A 13,980-nucleotide genomic window follows, 5' to 3' on the forward strand; every position below is an offset into this window, starting at 1 on the left:
ATTCACCTGGATAGGCAAGCCAAACAAAACTTGTCTGAACAGCAAGAATGTGCCAATTTGCAATGACCCTAATCTGCTGACTCTCTTGGATGACCAGGGACGATTTCCACTTGCCTTCTTGCTGTCTTACTCTCAGCCCATGCGGCCCCATTGCTGTGGCAGGGCTCACAGAATTCATGTACAGGTCTCTCATCCACATGTTACCTCCCACTGCAGCCCTTCTCACCTGTGATATTGATCTTTGGAAGTTCTTCCCAATCAAACTTCCTAATCTTAACTAGGGCTAATGGCTTAGGGTTCCCCTTACCTAAAGCTCTCCTTTGTTTTCTGATTTGTAATGGGTGATGGTTGACATGCTAGTGAAAGGGATGGTTAGAAAGGAAGCTGGGAGGTTGGATATCAGATAGGCCTTAAGAGGATTCCTATGTTGTTGGGGGAGGTAACATAACCAGCTTAACAAAAAAAATGGTCTCCCTCCTTGTCATTTGTATTCCATGGGATAGCCATATATCATAGTTCTGGTCAATGAGATATAACAACAGAAATTGTTGGGAGATTCTTCTAAAGGTGGTGGCAGATTCAGCTAGCATCCCCGACTTTTCCTTTGCCCTTACTCCTACATGCCTGAAAAGTGGGTATAATAGCTGAAAGTAAAGCTGTCCTCTTGAATCTGACTATGACAAAAAATCCAGGAGAATCACAGAAACTCCTGCCTGGTAACAGCCCCATACTGCATAAATCTGGAGAGTTAAATGAGACAGGGGAAAAACAAATGTCTTGTTTAAACTACTATGATTTGGATTTTATATTACTATGTGTAATTGAATGCAGGTCCTACCTGATACATTGCCCTTTTCCTAATCATTCCTTTATCATTTCTTTTCAGCAACAAGCATTTATTGTGGCCCTACTATGTACAGGCCACAAAAAAGGAAACATCCTCATCGTTGAGGATTTTGCTACTCTCAGTTAAGGAGCTGATAGATCTCTAGAGTACATTGTTCATTATACATGGTGTCGACCACAATAGCCATTAAGGTCCCACAGTGCCTTTTTCCATCGCTTCTTGATTATTGACAAATTAGGAGGCACTGGGGACCATGCCTGCTCTCTACCTGAGCTGCAAAGAGTGAAGTTAATCATACTCTCCATCAGGTTCCTGACAGAATATTCCCTTCTTTATATCACCAGTCTTCTATTCCATCACCATAAGTATATATATGTGCTTAGTATATGTCTTAAATGTACATGCTATTCTTTTTTGCTTATCAAACATAGCTTATTTTTACCTCCCAATAACAGAATTGTTGAGAATTGTTAAAATAGTTGAATTATTTAATGGGTCTGTTCTCTACTTCCTAAAATTGCTTCTGAACATCTGTCCCTTTGTTTGAAAAGATAAGCCCGATCATGTGCATGACTTCATATTTTCAAATATGAGCTTACCTGTTTTTTGTCAAGTGATAATTTTGAAAGGTCTTCATGACTTCCTAAAATTCCAAGTTTCTTTTCTTCATTTATCTTTTAAAGATGATAGATAGTAAAATGAGTATAACTGCATAACCAATTTCACTCTTCATTCTGTATTTTAAAAGCCATTTCGTCTAATTCTCCAACAAGTTTTAATGAGAGAAACATATTCTTACGGGGTTCTTCCCTTTGCAAGTGCTTGCTTAGACATTTCCTTTGGACTCTGAATTCCCTCAGGTTGCACTTCTAACCAGACCTGTAAACCACCCATTTAATTAAGTAAAATAAAGGAAGGGAAATTTTTGCCACTCAATCCACTGAGTTCTGTAAGTTATACTTCTGGAAGAATATCATAGATTGTATTTTTTCCAAAATTCCTACACAAATTAATCATAATCACATTTAAAGAAAGCTTTAAAATTCTCAAAGTACTTTTATATACTTATTTGAGTTGATCTTCAGGATGTAGATATAATTTTTTTCACATATTACAGTTGAGGAAACTAGAACTCAGAGAATGTGATACTTACTTGAGCACCCTAAATAGTAAATGGGAAACAGTGCAGGAATTACAACATTTTCCTTTTATTTAATGATAGAACCTTATTGCAAGGAAACTTTATAATCATTTGGCCCAATCGCCCACTCAGTGTAAGAAGGAAAAATCTTCAATACATTCCCACTGTCAGCCATCTGGCATGTATTGACTTCTTACAATGGTGGGAGGCTCACTACTTCTAAAGGCAGCCCATTCTTCTGTTGGGCAGATTTTCTTATTAAAAGTTTGCTCTTATATCGAATTAAAATTTAACAATTTGAATTTTTGGCCCATTGCTTTTCTTCCCATTTTTGAAAAACAAGTGTACTTTCTAATTAAAGATGGAAATTACAAAGATATTTTTAGTCACTTTCAATCTTCCTTTTTCAGAAGAAACAGCCAGCTCCTTCAGTCCTCCCTCATATGACACTTTATCCATATGTGCTCCATTCTGGTCCTCCTCCTCTGGATACACCTGGTATCTCAGTGCTCCTTCTGAGTACAGAGGTCTAAATGCTCAGCAGAGATCTTTGCACATCATAAGCCCTCACCTTCCACCTCCAGTGAGACACAAATTCCACATGTTCTCTAAACATATCTGAACATGCTGTGATCGCCCTACTGCCTCATCTAAGCACTAAATCTTTTTTTTTTTTTTAAAGATTGCATCGCCTTGTGGGATTACTGTTTTCAATCAATGTCCTTAGCTCTTTCTTTCTTGAACTACTTATTGCCAAGCCTGGTCTCCCAAATTGTATGTGAGCAACTGATTTCTGAACTTTTCAATGTAGAAGCTATCTAAGAGTTAATCAAGTTGCCCCCCCACCCTGAGTCATAACAATCTGCTGCTGATTTACTGGGCCGTATAAATTGAAGGAAAAGTGAGGGACGTGTAGCCATAACAGCAAAAAAGCAGCCCAGAATAGTTCTTCTTTCAGTACCCACTCCAGATAACATATTATTTTAGTTATATTTCATGAATTTTTCTTACATTCTTTTAAGTAGCAAATGTCCAGTGTGCTCATGTTGAACAGACACAAGCCAAAGGACTGTGCTGTGTGAAGTGACTGCATATGGGAATGAATGGATGTGTCATCAGGAACTGCTTCTCTTTAAAGGGATGTGGCATAGTGGTTACAGTAGTCACAAAATTTAAGAATACAATGATAACTTATCAAGCTAAGTTACCTTGTTCATCTCTGCATCTTCCTGGAAACCTTTTTTATGGCCCTGGAACAGCTCAGAAATCCATTTTTTAAGCTTCAGTAAGAGATAAAACAGGGACTTTGGACTTGGCACCAGATTGAAGGGTACAGGAAGTGTTCTGCCCTCCTCAAAGTAGGAAAACCAGAGTTTGGCCCTTGCAAATTTCCACTCCACATCAGCGTCATCCTATACAAATACACATGACAGTTCAGCAAGGAAATGCATAAACAGAATTACTGGGATGCTTTTAACATTGTGTAGCTAGATGGAGGACAATGCCTATAAACACTCTCAGACCCCAGTGATCGTTCCAAGATTTTTTCAAAATGTTAACATTCTATTCACATATTCTTTCTTAAATTTGTCTAAAATTTTGACAGTCTTGCAAGACTATTAATCTCCAAGTTCCCATGTGTTTATAAATACCTGATAAATATAAATGTATTTTCCTACTTTCTGAAAAATGCTATGAAAAATTATTCTCTCTTTTAATCTGAAATATACCACTCATTTATTTGGGACACAGATCAAGATTTCTGGAATAAAAATTTACACTATTAATCTCAACTTGAGAAAAGGTCAATTTTGAATATCACTCAAAAAAGACTTGGAGAATGATGGTATTCATAAGCAATAATTTTTTGAATAAAATATAAATTCATGCTGATATAGTATTTCTAAAGTTTTTTATTAAATTAGTATCAAATCAGCATTTCTGCTTCTTATGCCTTATGTCTCTGCCCCATGACACCTTACTGATGTTGCATTTGGAAGCAAAGAGTTAAAATTTTCCAGATTACTGGTCAAACGAGTGTATAAAACAGGGAATGAACAAAGGGCGAAGAACAGTCCATGCTTTCATCCCCATTGCTGAGTTAGCCCTTGGAACAGTTAAAACATGAAGGCACAAATTATAAAAATGTATTGAGATTATACCTCAATTTCCTGGAATGAACTGTTGATCATGGCAATTAACATATTTAGCAAAACAATGACCATCGTAACATTATAGACTCCATAAAGAACGTAACCAATGTTTTCAATGAATTTGTGGTTATAGTTGATGACCACTGATTTCACTTCAGAAAGTCCAAATATAGCCCAGAACAGTGTCTTAAAACTCTCTTCAACTCTGGGGAAAAAATAACAGAAGAAAAGAAATAAGAAAGTGTATAAATAAATAACAATATTACCATAATAAAAGTGAGTTTGTTTAGTGTCTGCAAATTAGTGAGTATAAAAAAAATTCTTCACTTCTCTGAAGCTCACTTTTCTTTTCTGTAAAATGGTTACAATAGGATTGCTGCAAGGATGGGGTAATATTGTGCATATGAAGTACATAATCATAGCTCAATATCTAAATACATAAGCACTCAATAAATGCTATTAACATAATTTCATAACCACAGATATGAACACTTAATCCATAGCATTGGCAATGGAATTGTTAGAATCCTTTTAGGTTTCCTCCTGATCTATACTTCTACTCATATCCAATAGATAATAATCATATACATCTTAATGGAAAATACAATATAAACAGACAATGTTACCAAAATCACTGACATGTCTTAGGTAGGAATTTCAATGCTTTAGGCCTAATTATTGACCAAAGCTAAGCCAATTTGCTTAACTCAGGTGGTTTCACTTCCCTGGCAAACTGTATTTTAGAGAAATATGGAAAACAGTAGGCTTATGTTTCAGTTGTTGCTTCTTATTATAACACTGAAGACCTAATATTTAAATAATCTATTCCAAACACACTTTATAAAAAAAAAAACACGTGTCCATGGTGAACATAAGTCAAAACTCTTGCCACTATTGATAAGTCATATCTACTCAGTGATAAGATCTGAGAAATTCAATTAGGAAAGCAGCTGTTTTCATAGTTAGCATCCCCAGGAGTCCCCTGTAAGCAGGAGGGTAAGGGAGTTTAGAGCAACAGACCCTAGAGTCAGCAAGCAAGGGTTACAACCTGGCTTGTTCCACACACAGTTATGGAATATTCAGCAAATTACTTAATTTTTGTGAATTTCAGTTTCCTCTTGGTGAAATAGAGATAATAAAGGGAGGCATGCAAGGTATTTACCTGGCTCTAAAAATGTAAGTTATTATTTAATATTAGAAAGCTTCCTACATTTTAGAGTCCCTCCAACTCATTTGTAAAATCCCCTCATTTTGCAAAACAGGAACTAGAGATGAAGTCTTTACCAAAACATTATCCCATGGACTTACATAAACACTGTTAAACTAATATTTATTTAATTTGCAATAACTATCATCAAAATATCTGAGATCACATACGTTGTGAAGGCTTCATTTTGTTTTGCACCAATGTAGTAGGAGTAGAGATTGAACATTCCAATCATAAAGGCCACAAACACCATAATGAATATGACCATGAACTTGAAGATGTCTTTGACTGTTCTTCCAAGTGATATCTGCAGAGGTCCAAAGCTTTCATTTGCTGGTAAAATATAAGCTATCCTAGAGAAACTTAAAACTACAGCAATTGCATAAAGACCTTCAGATATTATTTGAGGATCAGAGGGGTCCCACTTTATCCTGGCTAGGAAAAAGCAAAGACAAAGAGTTGTGTGAGTTTCTTCAAGTTTTTTATTTAGGTAACTTCTTTTTCTGCGAAAGAAATATAGTTATGTTAGAATCCAGTTTTCGAATGGAAGTCTCCTATCTTAAAGGGCTTCTTAAGTGTCTGCTATAGTTGAGCTTCTTAGTTTATTGAGAACATGATTCTCCTGGTTTGCTAGCAATTTCCCATAAGGGGATAGCATAATAGTTAAGAGTTCAGACTATAGACTCAGTATCTGTAAAAATTCATGTATATATGTACGCACACACATGTATAACAAAGAACTTATGCAAACTATTTCTCTAGTTTTGTTTCCCCATTTTTGAAAATGAGATAATATCCCTTCTAACTCTCTTGTCTTTGTGAGAATTCAGTAAGTCAGCATATGTTCAGCATTTAGCAAGTGCCTGGCACTTAATAAATGGTAGCGTTTATTATTCAGTCTTAAACTATAATTACACTATAATATAATTTTAGGCTTGTAGCATATTTGTAGTCATTTAAATGTATTAGAAGTAACTTTTATTGGTCACTCAAACAAGTCTATTTTTACCATAAAATGAAGCAATTATTCACTTATGAATTTTTTTGGCATTATTACATCAGGTCATCAAAAATGCAATTATGAAGAAAAACAGAAAACAGTGTGTAAGAAAGGGGAAAAACATAATTACAAATTTGTATTTGCTTATTTGCTGAGAAGTGGAATTAGGGGAGGATAACAAGAAACTAATAAAAGCAGTTTCCTTTTTTATAGTGCTTTGAATATAAGTATTATCTACAAATAGCTTTGAATTTTTTTAATTAAGTGCATTTTAAAAAATCTTAAAATTAAACATTAAAATAAACATTAATAATAATAATGGAGGCCTTATGTGATATTGCCAATAAACTCACAAGTGAATGTTAACTAATTTCTTATCAGAGGGTTTGAAATGAGTATTCAAAGGGAATATATTTTCCCCATCCAGGTTTCTACGAGGTGGTAGTCTCCTTAAGTAAATAACTGAACCAATTTCCATCCCTTAGTCACTTTCTTCCTGGAAAGCTGGAATGACTTATCTGATTGCTAAATTGGGATGAATAACTGGACATAGTTAGCTCGGCATTACCTTCTCTCTCTTGGGAATTCTCCTCTGGTCCTCCATGGAAGATCTCACTTGATCGGGCACTTGCTGCCATCCTCTTTTTGTGAGGAGGACTGCCCTGGCCCATTGCTGTCCAGAAACTGGAGGATGTGTCTGCCTAATTCTGGGGTTCAGTATTACTGAATCCATTAGCTAATAGAACTATGTCATCCACCCTGGATTTTATCAGTGTTAGAGGTGATGATCTGGCCTCCATATTAATTTCTTGTTTTATTTCTCAACTAATTCTAAGCCTGGTTGGGAAACAGTGGTGTTATTGATTGGGGAACCTCTCAGAGATCCCAACAATTCCTTCGTTTTCAAATACTTTTTATATATCTTAAATGAAAATGGCACCCAAATGTGAACTTTATTATATATATCTATAGGGCACAACTTGATGTCTTCATATATGTCTGTCTACATTGTGCAAAGATTAAATTAAGCTAATTAACATATTCATCACCTCGAATATTTACATTTTTGTGGTAAGAACATTTAAAATTTACTCTCAGCAATTTTCAAGTATACAGTACAGTACATGATTATTAACTCTAGCCACTATACTGTATATCTCCCTTATTATAAGCTTATTACAAGCTCCCTTATTATAAGCTCTAACTAATAAGTTAGAACTTATTCATCCTATCCGTGTACCCTTTGTAAACTTTGTACCTTTGACCAACACCTCCCCATTTTGTGCCTTTTACCCCAGCCCCTGACAACCACCATTACCTTCTACCTCTTTGAGTTTGACTTTTTTTAGATTCCACAAATAAGTAAGATCATATACCATTTGTCTTTCTGTGCCTGCCTTATTTCACTCAGCATGATGTCTTCCGAGTTCATTCATGTTGTTACAAATGACAGGATTTTCTTCTTTTAAAAGGTGGAATACTATTCCATTGCACACATATATATATACACACACACATATGTGTGTACATATACATATATACACGTGTGCATATATACACACACGTGTATATATACATATATACACGTGTGTGCATATATACACACACGTGTATATATACATATATACACGTGTGTGCATATATACACACACGTGTATATATACATATACATATATATGTATACAGAGAGAGAGATACAGAGAGATAGATCAAATGTGAACCATTTTTAATTAAAAAAGAGGGAAAAATAAATCCAGGACATAAGACATGTACTCTCAATGAAGTTTGATAATTAGCCAATTGATCCAAGAGATAAAGGGAGACGAGTCTTGTGATTAAGAGAGTTTTCCAGGGAGTAGAAAAATCAAAAGAAGCAGCAGAAAGCATGCTTCCTCACGTATAGATGCTCATTCTTCAGATACAGATGTTGGAAACTCACAAACAATTTTATGAGAATTGTGCAGTAACCGAACTACTACTGACATCTGTTTTACAAGAAAATTCTGCATTTTTATTTATATTGACTGTACTGTAAACTCACCCAAATTGTAGTATTTCACATTGTCTCCCAATGTTACTTTCGTCAAGTCCTTCAAAGTATCATTTGCGTCAATGATGCTCTGGGCTTTGGAAGCATGCCAAAATGCCATGAATCTCGCAATGAATGATGCTGCAAAAATTGCTAACATACCAAAATCAAGCATGTTCCACAACTCAAACAAATATTCCTTGGGGCCTTGAGTCCAGATTTCTTTACATTCAGCCCATATCATGCCTGCATCAGAAAGGGGTTAAAATATCAATTCAATCGCATTCAGCCTTAGCTGTTCTATAAAACAAAATATGTTTGAAAGGTCTCAGCCTGACATTACAAAACCCTTCAAAATTTGGTCCCAACCTGCCGTCCCACCATAATTCCCATATCCTCACAAATATCCTAGTCCAGAAATATCAGTGCATACCTGAAAGCAATTTGACAAAGTTCATTGAACACCTTAAAATAACAAATGTCCTGCTGATCAATTAATTCCACACATAAAAATATATTTAACAGATGTTTATTGTAGGATACTTTATAATAACCCAAACACACCCACACACTCAAAGTAGAAGTAAAATGGAAGTGGGACTTCCGCAGATGGAGTATTATGAAGCCATTTAATATTTTATTAATTACTATGGGACAGTGACCATGAGAATGTGTCTCAGTGACATCCAACTATAGGAATTTGATTGATCACAGGCCTCACCTACTGCCTTCTGAAAACCACTGCCACTTTTGTCCAAGGCCGTGTCTCCCCGCCGGCTGCTCTCAGCCAATTACTGAGGGTGCCCCTTCTTGGGAGACATGGGACTCTTCTGATGGCTGACTTTGGCTCAAGGATTTCATGACAGCCTTGCCAACCTTTCCTTAGACTGTGTAAAGATCTAGGATGCTTCTACCCAACCTTCCTGCCTGCTCTCTGTCCCTTGGGGTTTGACTTGTATCCCTGCCTGAGAGCCCTTGAGACCTTTCTCAGCTCTCTTGCCATTTCCTCTCACAAGAAATGTTCCTTAATAAAATTCCCATTTCCCTTAATAACCCTGTTGAACATTTAATCTTTGTGCCTGCTTCTTGGAGGACCCGGAGTAACATACACTGGAAAAATCTTTATATTGTAATGCTAAGTAAAAATGTTTAAAATGTTATGATGTGTGGTTTATGTTTAAAACCAGCACAGTGACAGCCTAGATGGGATGACAGGAACTTACTTATTAATAGTAGTTGTCTTTTTCTGGTAGAATTATTAATAGTACTGCATATTTCTTCAAAATTTTAACGTAGTATTTAGGAACACTGGATTTGAGATCAGGCTACCATGGATTCGAGAATTTGTTCTTCCATTTGTCAGCTATGAAGTCTTTGATAAGGTATTTAAACTATCTAAAACTCAGTTTGTAAAATGGGAATGATATTGGTTCATTCCCACTTCATTGGATTGTTATGAGCCTTAAATAAAATAGTTCATGTGAAATACACAGCTCAGTGTCTGGCACTTGGAAAAAAATATGACTAACATTTATTGAGTGCTTACTATTTAAAATTTTCCATGATTGGCACATGTATTTTTTTCTTAATTTGAAGAATCCCACTTTTTTAATTAAAAAGAAGTTGCTTTATCCCTATTAAGATACTCTACTCTGACATCCTGCCTCCTACTGGAGCCATCTGGAGAAATACAACCCAAACCAACAACTGATCAAAACTTGCCTCCATCAAGAAGTCCTTCACAGCCTCGAGTTGAAAATAATCTTCGCCTCTTACCCTCAGCAACCACCTGCCTCAAATTCTCACATTTGTCCTAAATGTCAATCACAAAACCTGCTATGTGAATAGCTGCAGAGCCCTGTGGGGATTAAGGAAATGCCCCGTCTCTAATTTCCAAGAGCACGTCATGTGCCTTTTCTTAAAGCCAGCATTAAATGCAGCATAGAGGACATGGATTTAAGAGAAGACTTCATTACTTATTTTGAGTTGTTTCAAGCTAAGAGGGGACTAGGATTGAATTCATATATAATCTGGGGGATCAAATTTGTAACAGGAAATACAGCAGTTTTTTTCCCCCCACTGTGGTCCCCGGGCTCCTGTCAGCCTCATGAGGAGATGCAGATGGTTCAGAGTAACAAGCATGGGGACTAAAGGGACATTTGAACTCATGCAGTCTAGTTGTTTTCAAAGCTTCCCCTCCTCTTGTTCCTCCCACTTTTCCATTTTCTTTTCTCTTTCTCTCTTTAAGAAATAGAATTCTTGGCACAAATGATGTCTTCCTGAAGCTTAAAAACTAAAACAAGTGAGCTATTCTGCTTGAAGGAAAACTTCGTGTCTCATTTGTCCTGAGGACCCCTGAGAGCTGCCAAGGAGAGTTTGAAATCCCGCATCAAGTCCAAGCTTGCCCCAGGCAGGAGACTTCACAGGGATCAAGCCTCTGCTCGTATAGATCTTGCAATAAGGTGCTTAACTAATTCTGAAGGCTGCTCATTCCACTGTTGAATTTTCAGAATATTCCTTCAACACGGACGCAGTGGTTCTATTTTTGCCCTCTAGACAGGTAGCAAATGAGTCAGCTCCCTCTGCCTTCAAATTTCTTTTTACAAAAAACAACCAAAAAAACCCACCTGCGTGCTCATTAAATCTGTTTTTCTCTAGCAGAGGCAGGTTAACCATGAAACTGAAGCTTCAAGATGCCTTTACTTGCCCAGGCTCCTGCTAAGTCATCACTTTGTCTTCTTTTTCTCTAAATGGGGCCCTCTGAATAAACAAGCCTCAGATTCCACTGGGTCTTACACCATGCCTCACCCTCTAGGGTAAGCTTCCCCAGCCCCCTCAAGTGCTGTTCTGAGAACCACTCACTCTCCTAACTAACTGCTGTGCTTGAAACGCTCCTTAGTTTGCCAATTGGCTGCACGTGGCACCCGGGGCCTGCAGATGTGGTCTCGCCATTGGGTAATTACTGCCTAGACTGCCTCCTCTCCTTCTGTTGAAGAGTCAGCCCAGGACTGCATCTGCTTTCTCAGCAGCTCAGACTGGCCATTAAGTGACAAGTGCTCCTAAGGCCCTTTTCACTAGTGTCTTCAAGCACGTCCTCCTCCCTGTGTTCCTGCTACATGTCCTCTCATTGATTTGAGCTCACTGTTCTGCCTTGTCAACATCTCCTAACACATCAGTTTTGTCATTTAACCTTTCAACTTTTTGTCAACTAAAAATGAGATAAATTTGCTTTGTGACTAATAGTGTCATCCTCTCCCTCAAGCCCAGATAACACACCCAACATCTCATCTAAGTAGGCCACTTCTTATTAACATTTCCAGAAAGTACAACTTTCTTTCAAGAATAACTAACTTCAAAAAAGAAAATAAATACCAATGTCAGAAACTGAACCAGGAATCTAACATAGGCTACAAAAGCATCAGCTATCCTGAGTTGTTCATTATTTTCCCTTTAAATAAACAGTATTAGCTAGTCTCTGAAGTCAAATACAAAGACTGGTGGGACAAAAGTTACAAGGAAAATGCTTTTGATTAAAGCCTCATTTAATATTCCTGTGTTAGGTTGCTAAGTGAAAAAGGAAAAAATATATATAAAGTTTAAAATAAAACTGAGACGGCTGGGCACGGTGGCTCACGCCTGTAATCCCAGCACTTTGGGAGGCCGAGGTGGGCACATCACCTGAGGTTGGAAGTTTGAGACTAGCTGGACCAACATGGAGAAACCCCATCTCTATTAAAAATACAAAATTAGCCAGGCGTGATAGCGCATGCCTGTAATCCCAGCTACTCGGGAGGCTGAGGCAGGAAAATTGCTTGAACCCGGGAGGCGGAGGTTGCGGTGAGCTGAGATCGCGCCATTGCACTCCAGCCTGGGCAGCAAGTGTGAAACTCCGTCTCAAAATAAATAAAATAAAAAATCAATAAAACTAAGACTAGTATGAGGAGAATAATTTATGGTCAAGAATAAAATGAACATGTTATATAAAATATAACTCACTGAACTCATGCAGTCTAGTTGTTTTCAAAGCTTTTCATTCCTCCAGTTACAGGCGTGATATTCCTTCTATATTCTCCCTCTTAGAGACTGCAGTCACTACCTACCGGTCCAAGGCAGAACCCACAGCTCCTCCCTTCTGATGTGCAGTAATCACCAAGTGGGTTGGGGTTTACCTGTTAGGGTGCTCTCAAGTTTATACATATTTTATATATAAAATATAATATGTTCATTTTATTCTTTACCATAAATCATTCTCTTCATACCCCTTTATATAAAATTTAATTTTTAAAATTCTTTACCCCTTATAGAAAATTTAATTTTTCAAAGTTTCATCTTGTCCTAAAACAGTCATGTTTTGCCTAATAGGAAAATAGCACTTCTATGTAAAAGTGACATATAAATGCTCAGTGAAAAGTTGAATAATAATTGTAATTATCTGAAATTTCTTGAACATGTCCGTTGTGCCAAGTACTGTATTATTTACCTTACATATACTAACACATAAAAAATAAACTATGAGACATGGGCTTTTAGTTTAACAAGATAAAGGCCATGCACAAGTGATTGTTTATTCTTATTTTAAATCAGATATTAGAAGTGAAATATAATTTCTTTTTCTAGTCTCATCAATTAAATTAGAAAAGAAATAGAATAAAATCAAAGCCATCTTCTGTATCCAAGATTTATCATTACTTTGGTGATACAATTCACATTTTATGCCACTATCCATATTTTTCCCTAAAACATATTCAGGAAATGAAGTGATTTGAAAGTTTTGAATAACTCAAATGCTACTGAATTAAATTTAAAATATTCCTATGGTAATTTGAAAAATGCTTCTTAATATTTTGACTGATCATCCATCAAGCTCCAGCATGAAGCCAAGAAGACATGTCCTGCCTTAGAAGTGATACAAAACTGACTGTCAGTGCTTCTCCAGGTCCCTAGAGAGGGAGGTGGGATGTTGGGGGAAGGGAATGGAGAAGCCTGTGGATTATTAAAGGATTTATATGAAAATCCCTGAGTCTAATTTTCTTTACTTCTTGCATGTTAACCCTACATAATTTTATGCATAGTCAGGGCCTTAAGTACCATCTGGAATTGAGGATTGCTGGAACTTTATTCAAAACCCAAATACTCCCAGGGATCATACTTTCTATTACCGAATGGACATTTCCACCTTGAAATTCCATGGGCACTTCAAAGTCAGTCATGACCTAAACTTTATCAGCTTTTCATTCCTCCAGTCCCCGGCATGATCTCCCTTCTGTATTCTCCCTCTTAGAGACTGTAGTCACTACCTGCTGATCCAAGGCAGAATCCACAGCTCTCCCTTCTGATGTCCAATAATCACCAAGTTGTCTGGGGTTTACCTATCAGGGTGCTCTCAAGTCCTTTCCCCTATTTCCTGAGTTCCAGGCCTCATCCTCCTCGCAGGGAGCACTTCCATTGAGTCTCAGCCTCTGGACTCTTTAAAGCCACCGTCTATCTCACAACCACTGTGACCTTTCTAAAACATGATCAGATCAAATCACCAATTGCTGAAAAGCATCTTCTAGCCATTTCTCCACCCTTATCTCCCATCACTCGCATCCATAAATGCACCT

The 13,980-nt window shown here is 37.0% G+C and overlaps 1 protein-coding gene across 4 annotated transcripts in view; it reads right to left on the minus strand.

Annotated features, from left to right (window-relative positions):
• TRPC6 (transient receptor potential cation channel subfamily C member 6) overlaps nt 1-13,980 on the minus strand; it is a 137,818-nt gene that overhangs the window by 16,615 nt on the left and 107,223 nt on the right. For 2 of the 4 annotated variants that reach the window (XM_016921852.4, XM_054662649.2), the window contains exons 6-10: nt 8,390-8,623; nt 5,519-5,783; nt 4,151-4,346; nt 3,197-3,400; nt 1,447-1,521 (exon numbers count right to left, since the gene is read on the minus strand). In XM_016921852.4, coding sequence (XP_016777341.4) covers nt 1,447-1,521; nt 3,197-3,400; nt 4,151-4,346; nt 5,519-5,783; nt 8,390-8,623 — 974 coding nt within the window. Of the gene's footprint in view, nt 1-1,446; nt 1,727-3,196; nt 3,401-4,150; nt 4,347-5,518; nt 5,784-8,389; nt 8,624-13,980 lie in introns of all 4 variants that reach the window. The other 2 variants (XR_010147654.1, XM_016921853.4) reach the window with 2 other exon arrangements.

Source organism: Pan troglodytes, chromosome 9 (assembly GCF_028858775.2).
Source record: "Pan troglodytes isolate AG18354 chromosome 9, NHGRI_mPanTro3-v2.0_pri, whole genome shotgun sequence".
Taxonomy (NCBI): Eukaryota; Metazoa; Chordata; class Mammalia; order Primates; family Hominidae; genus Pan; species Pan troglodytes.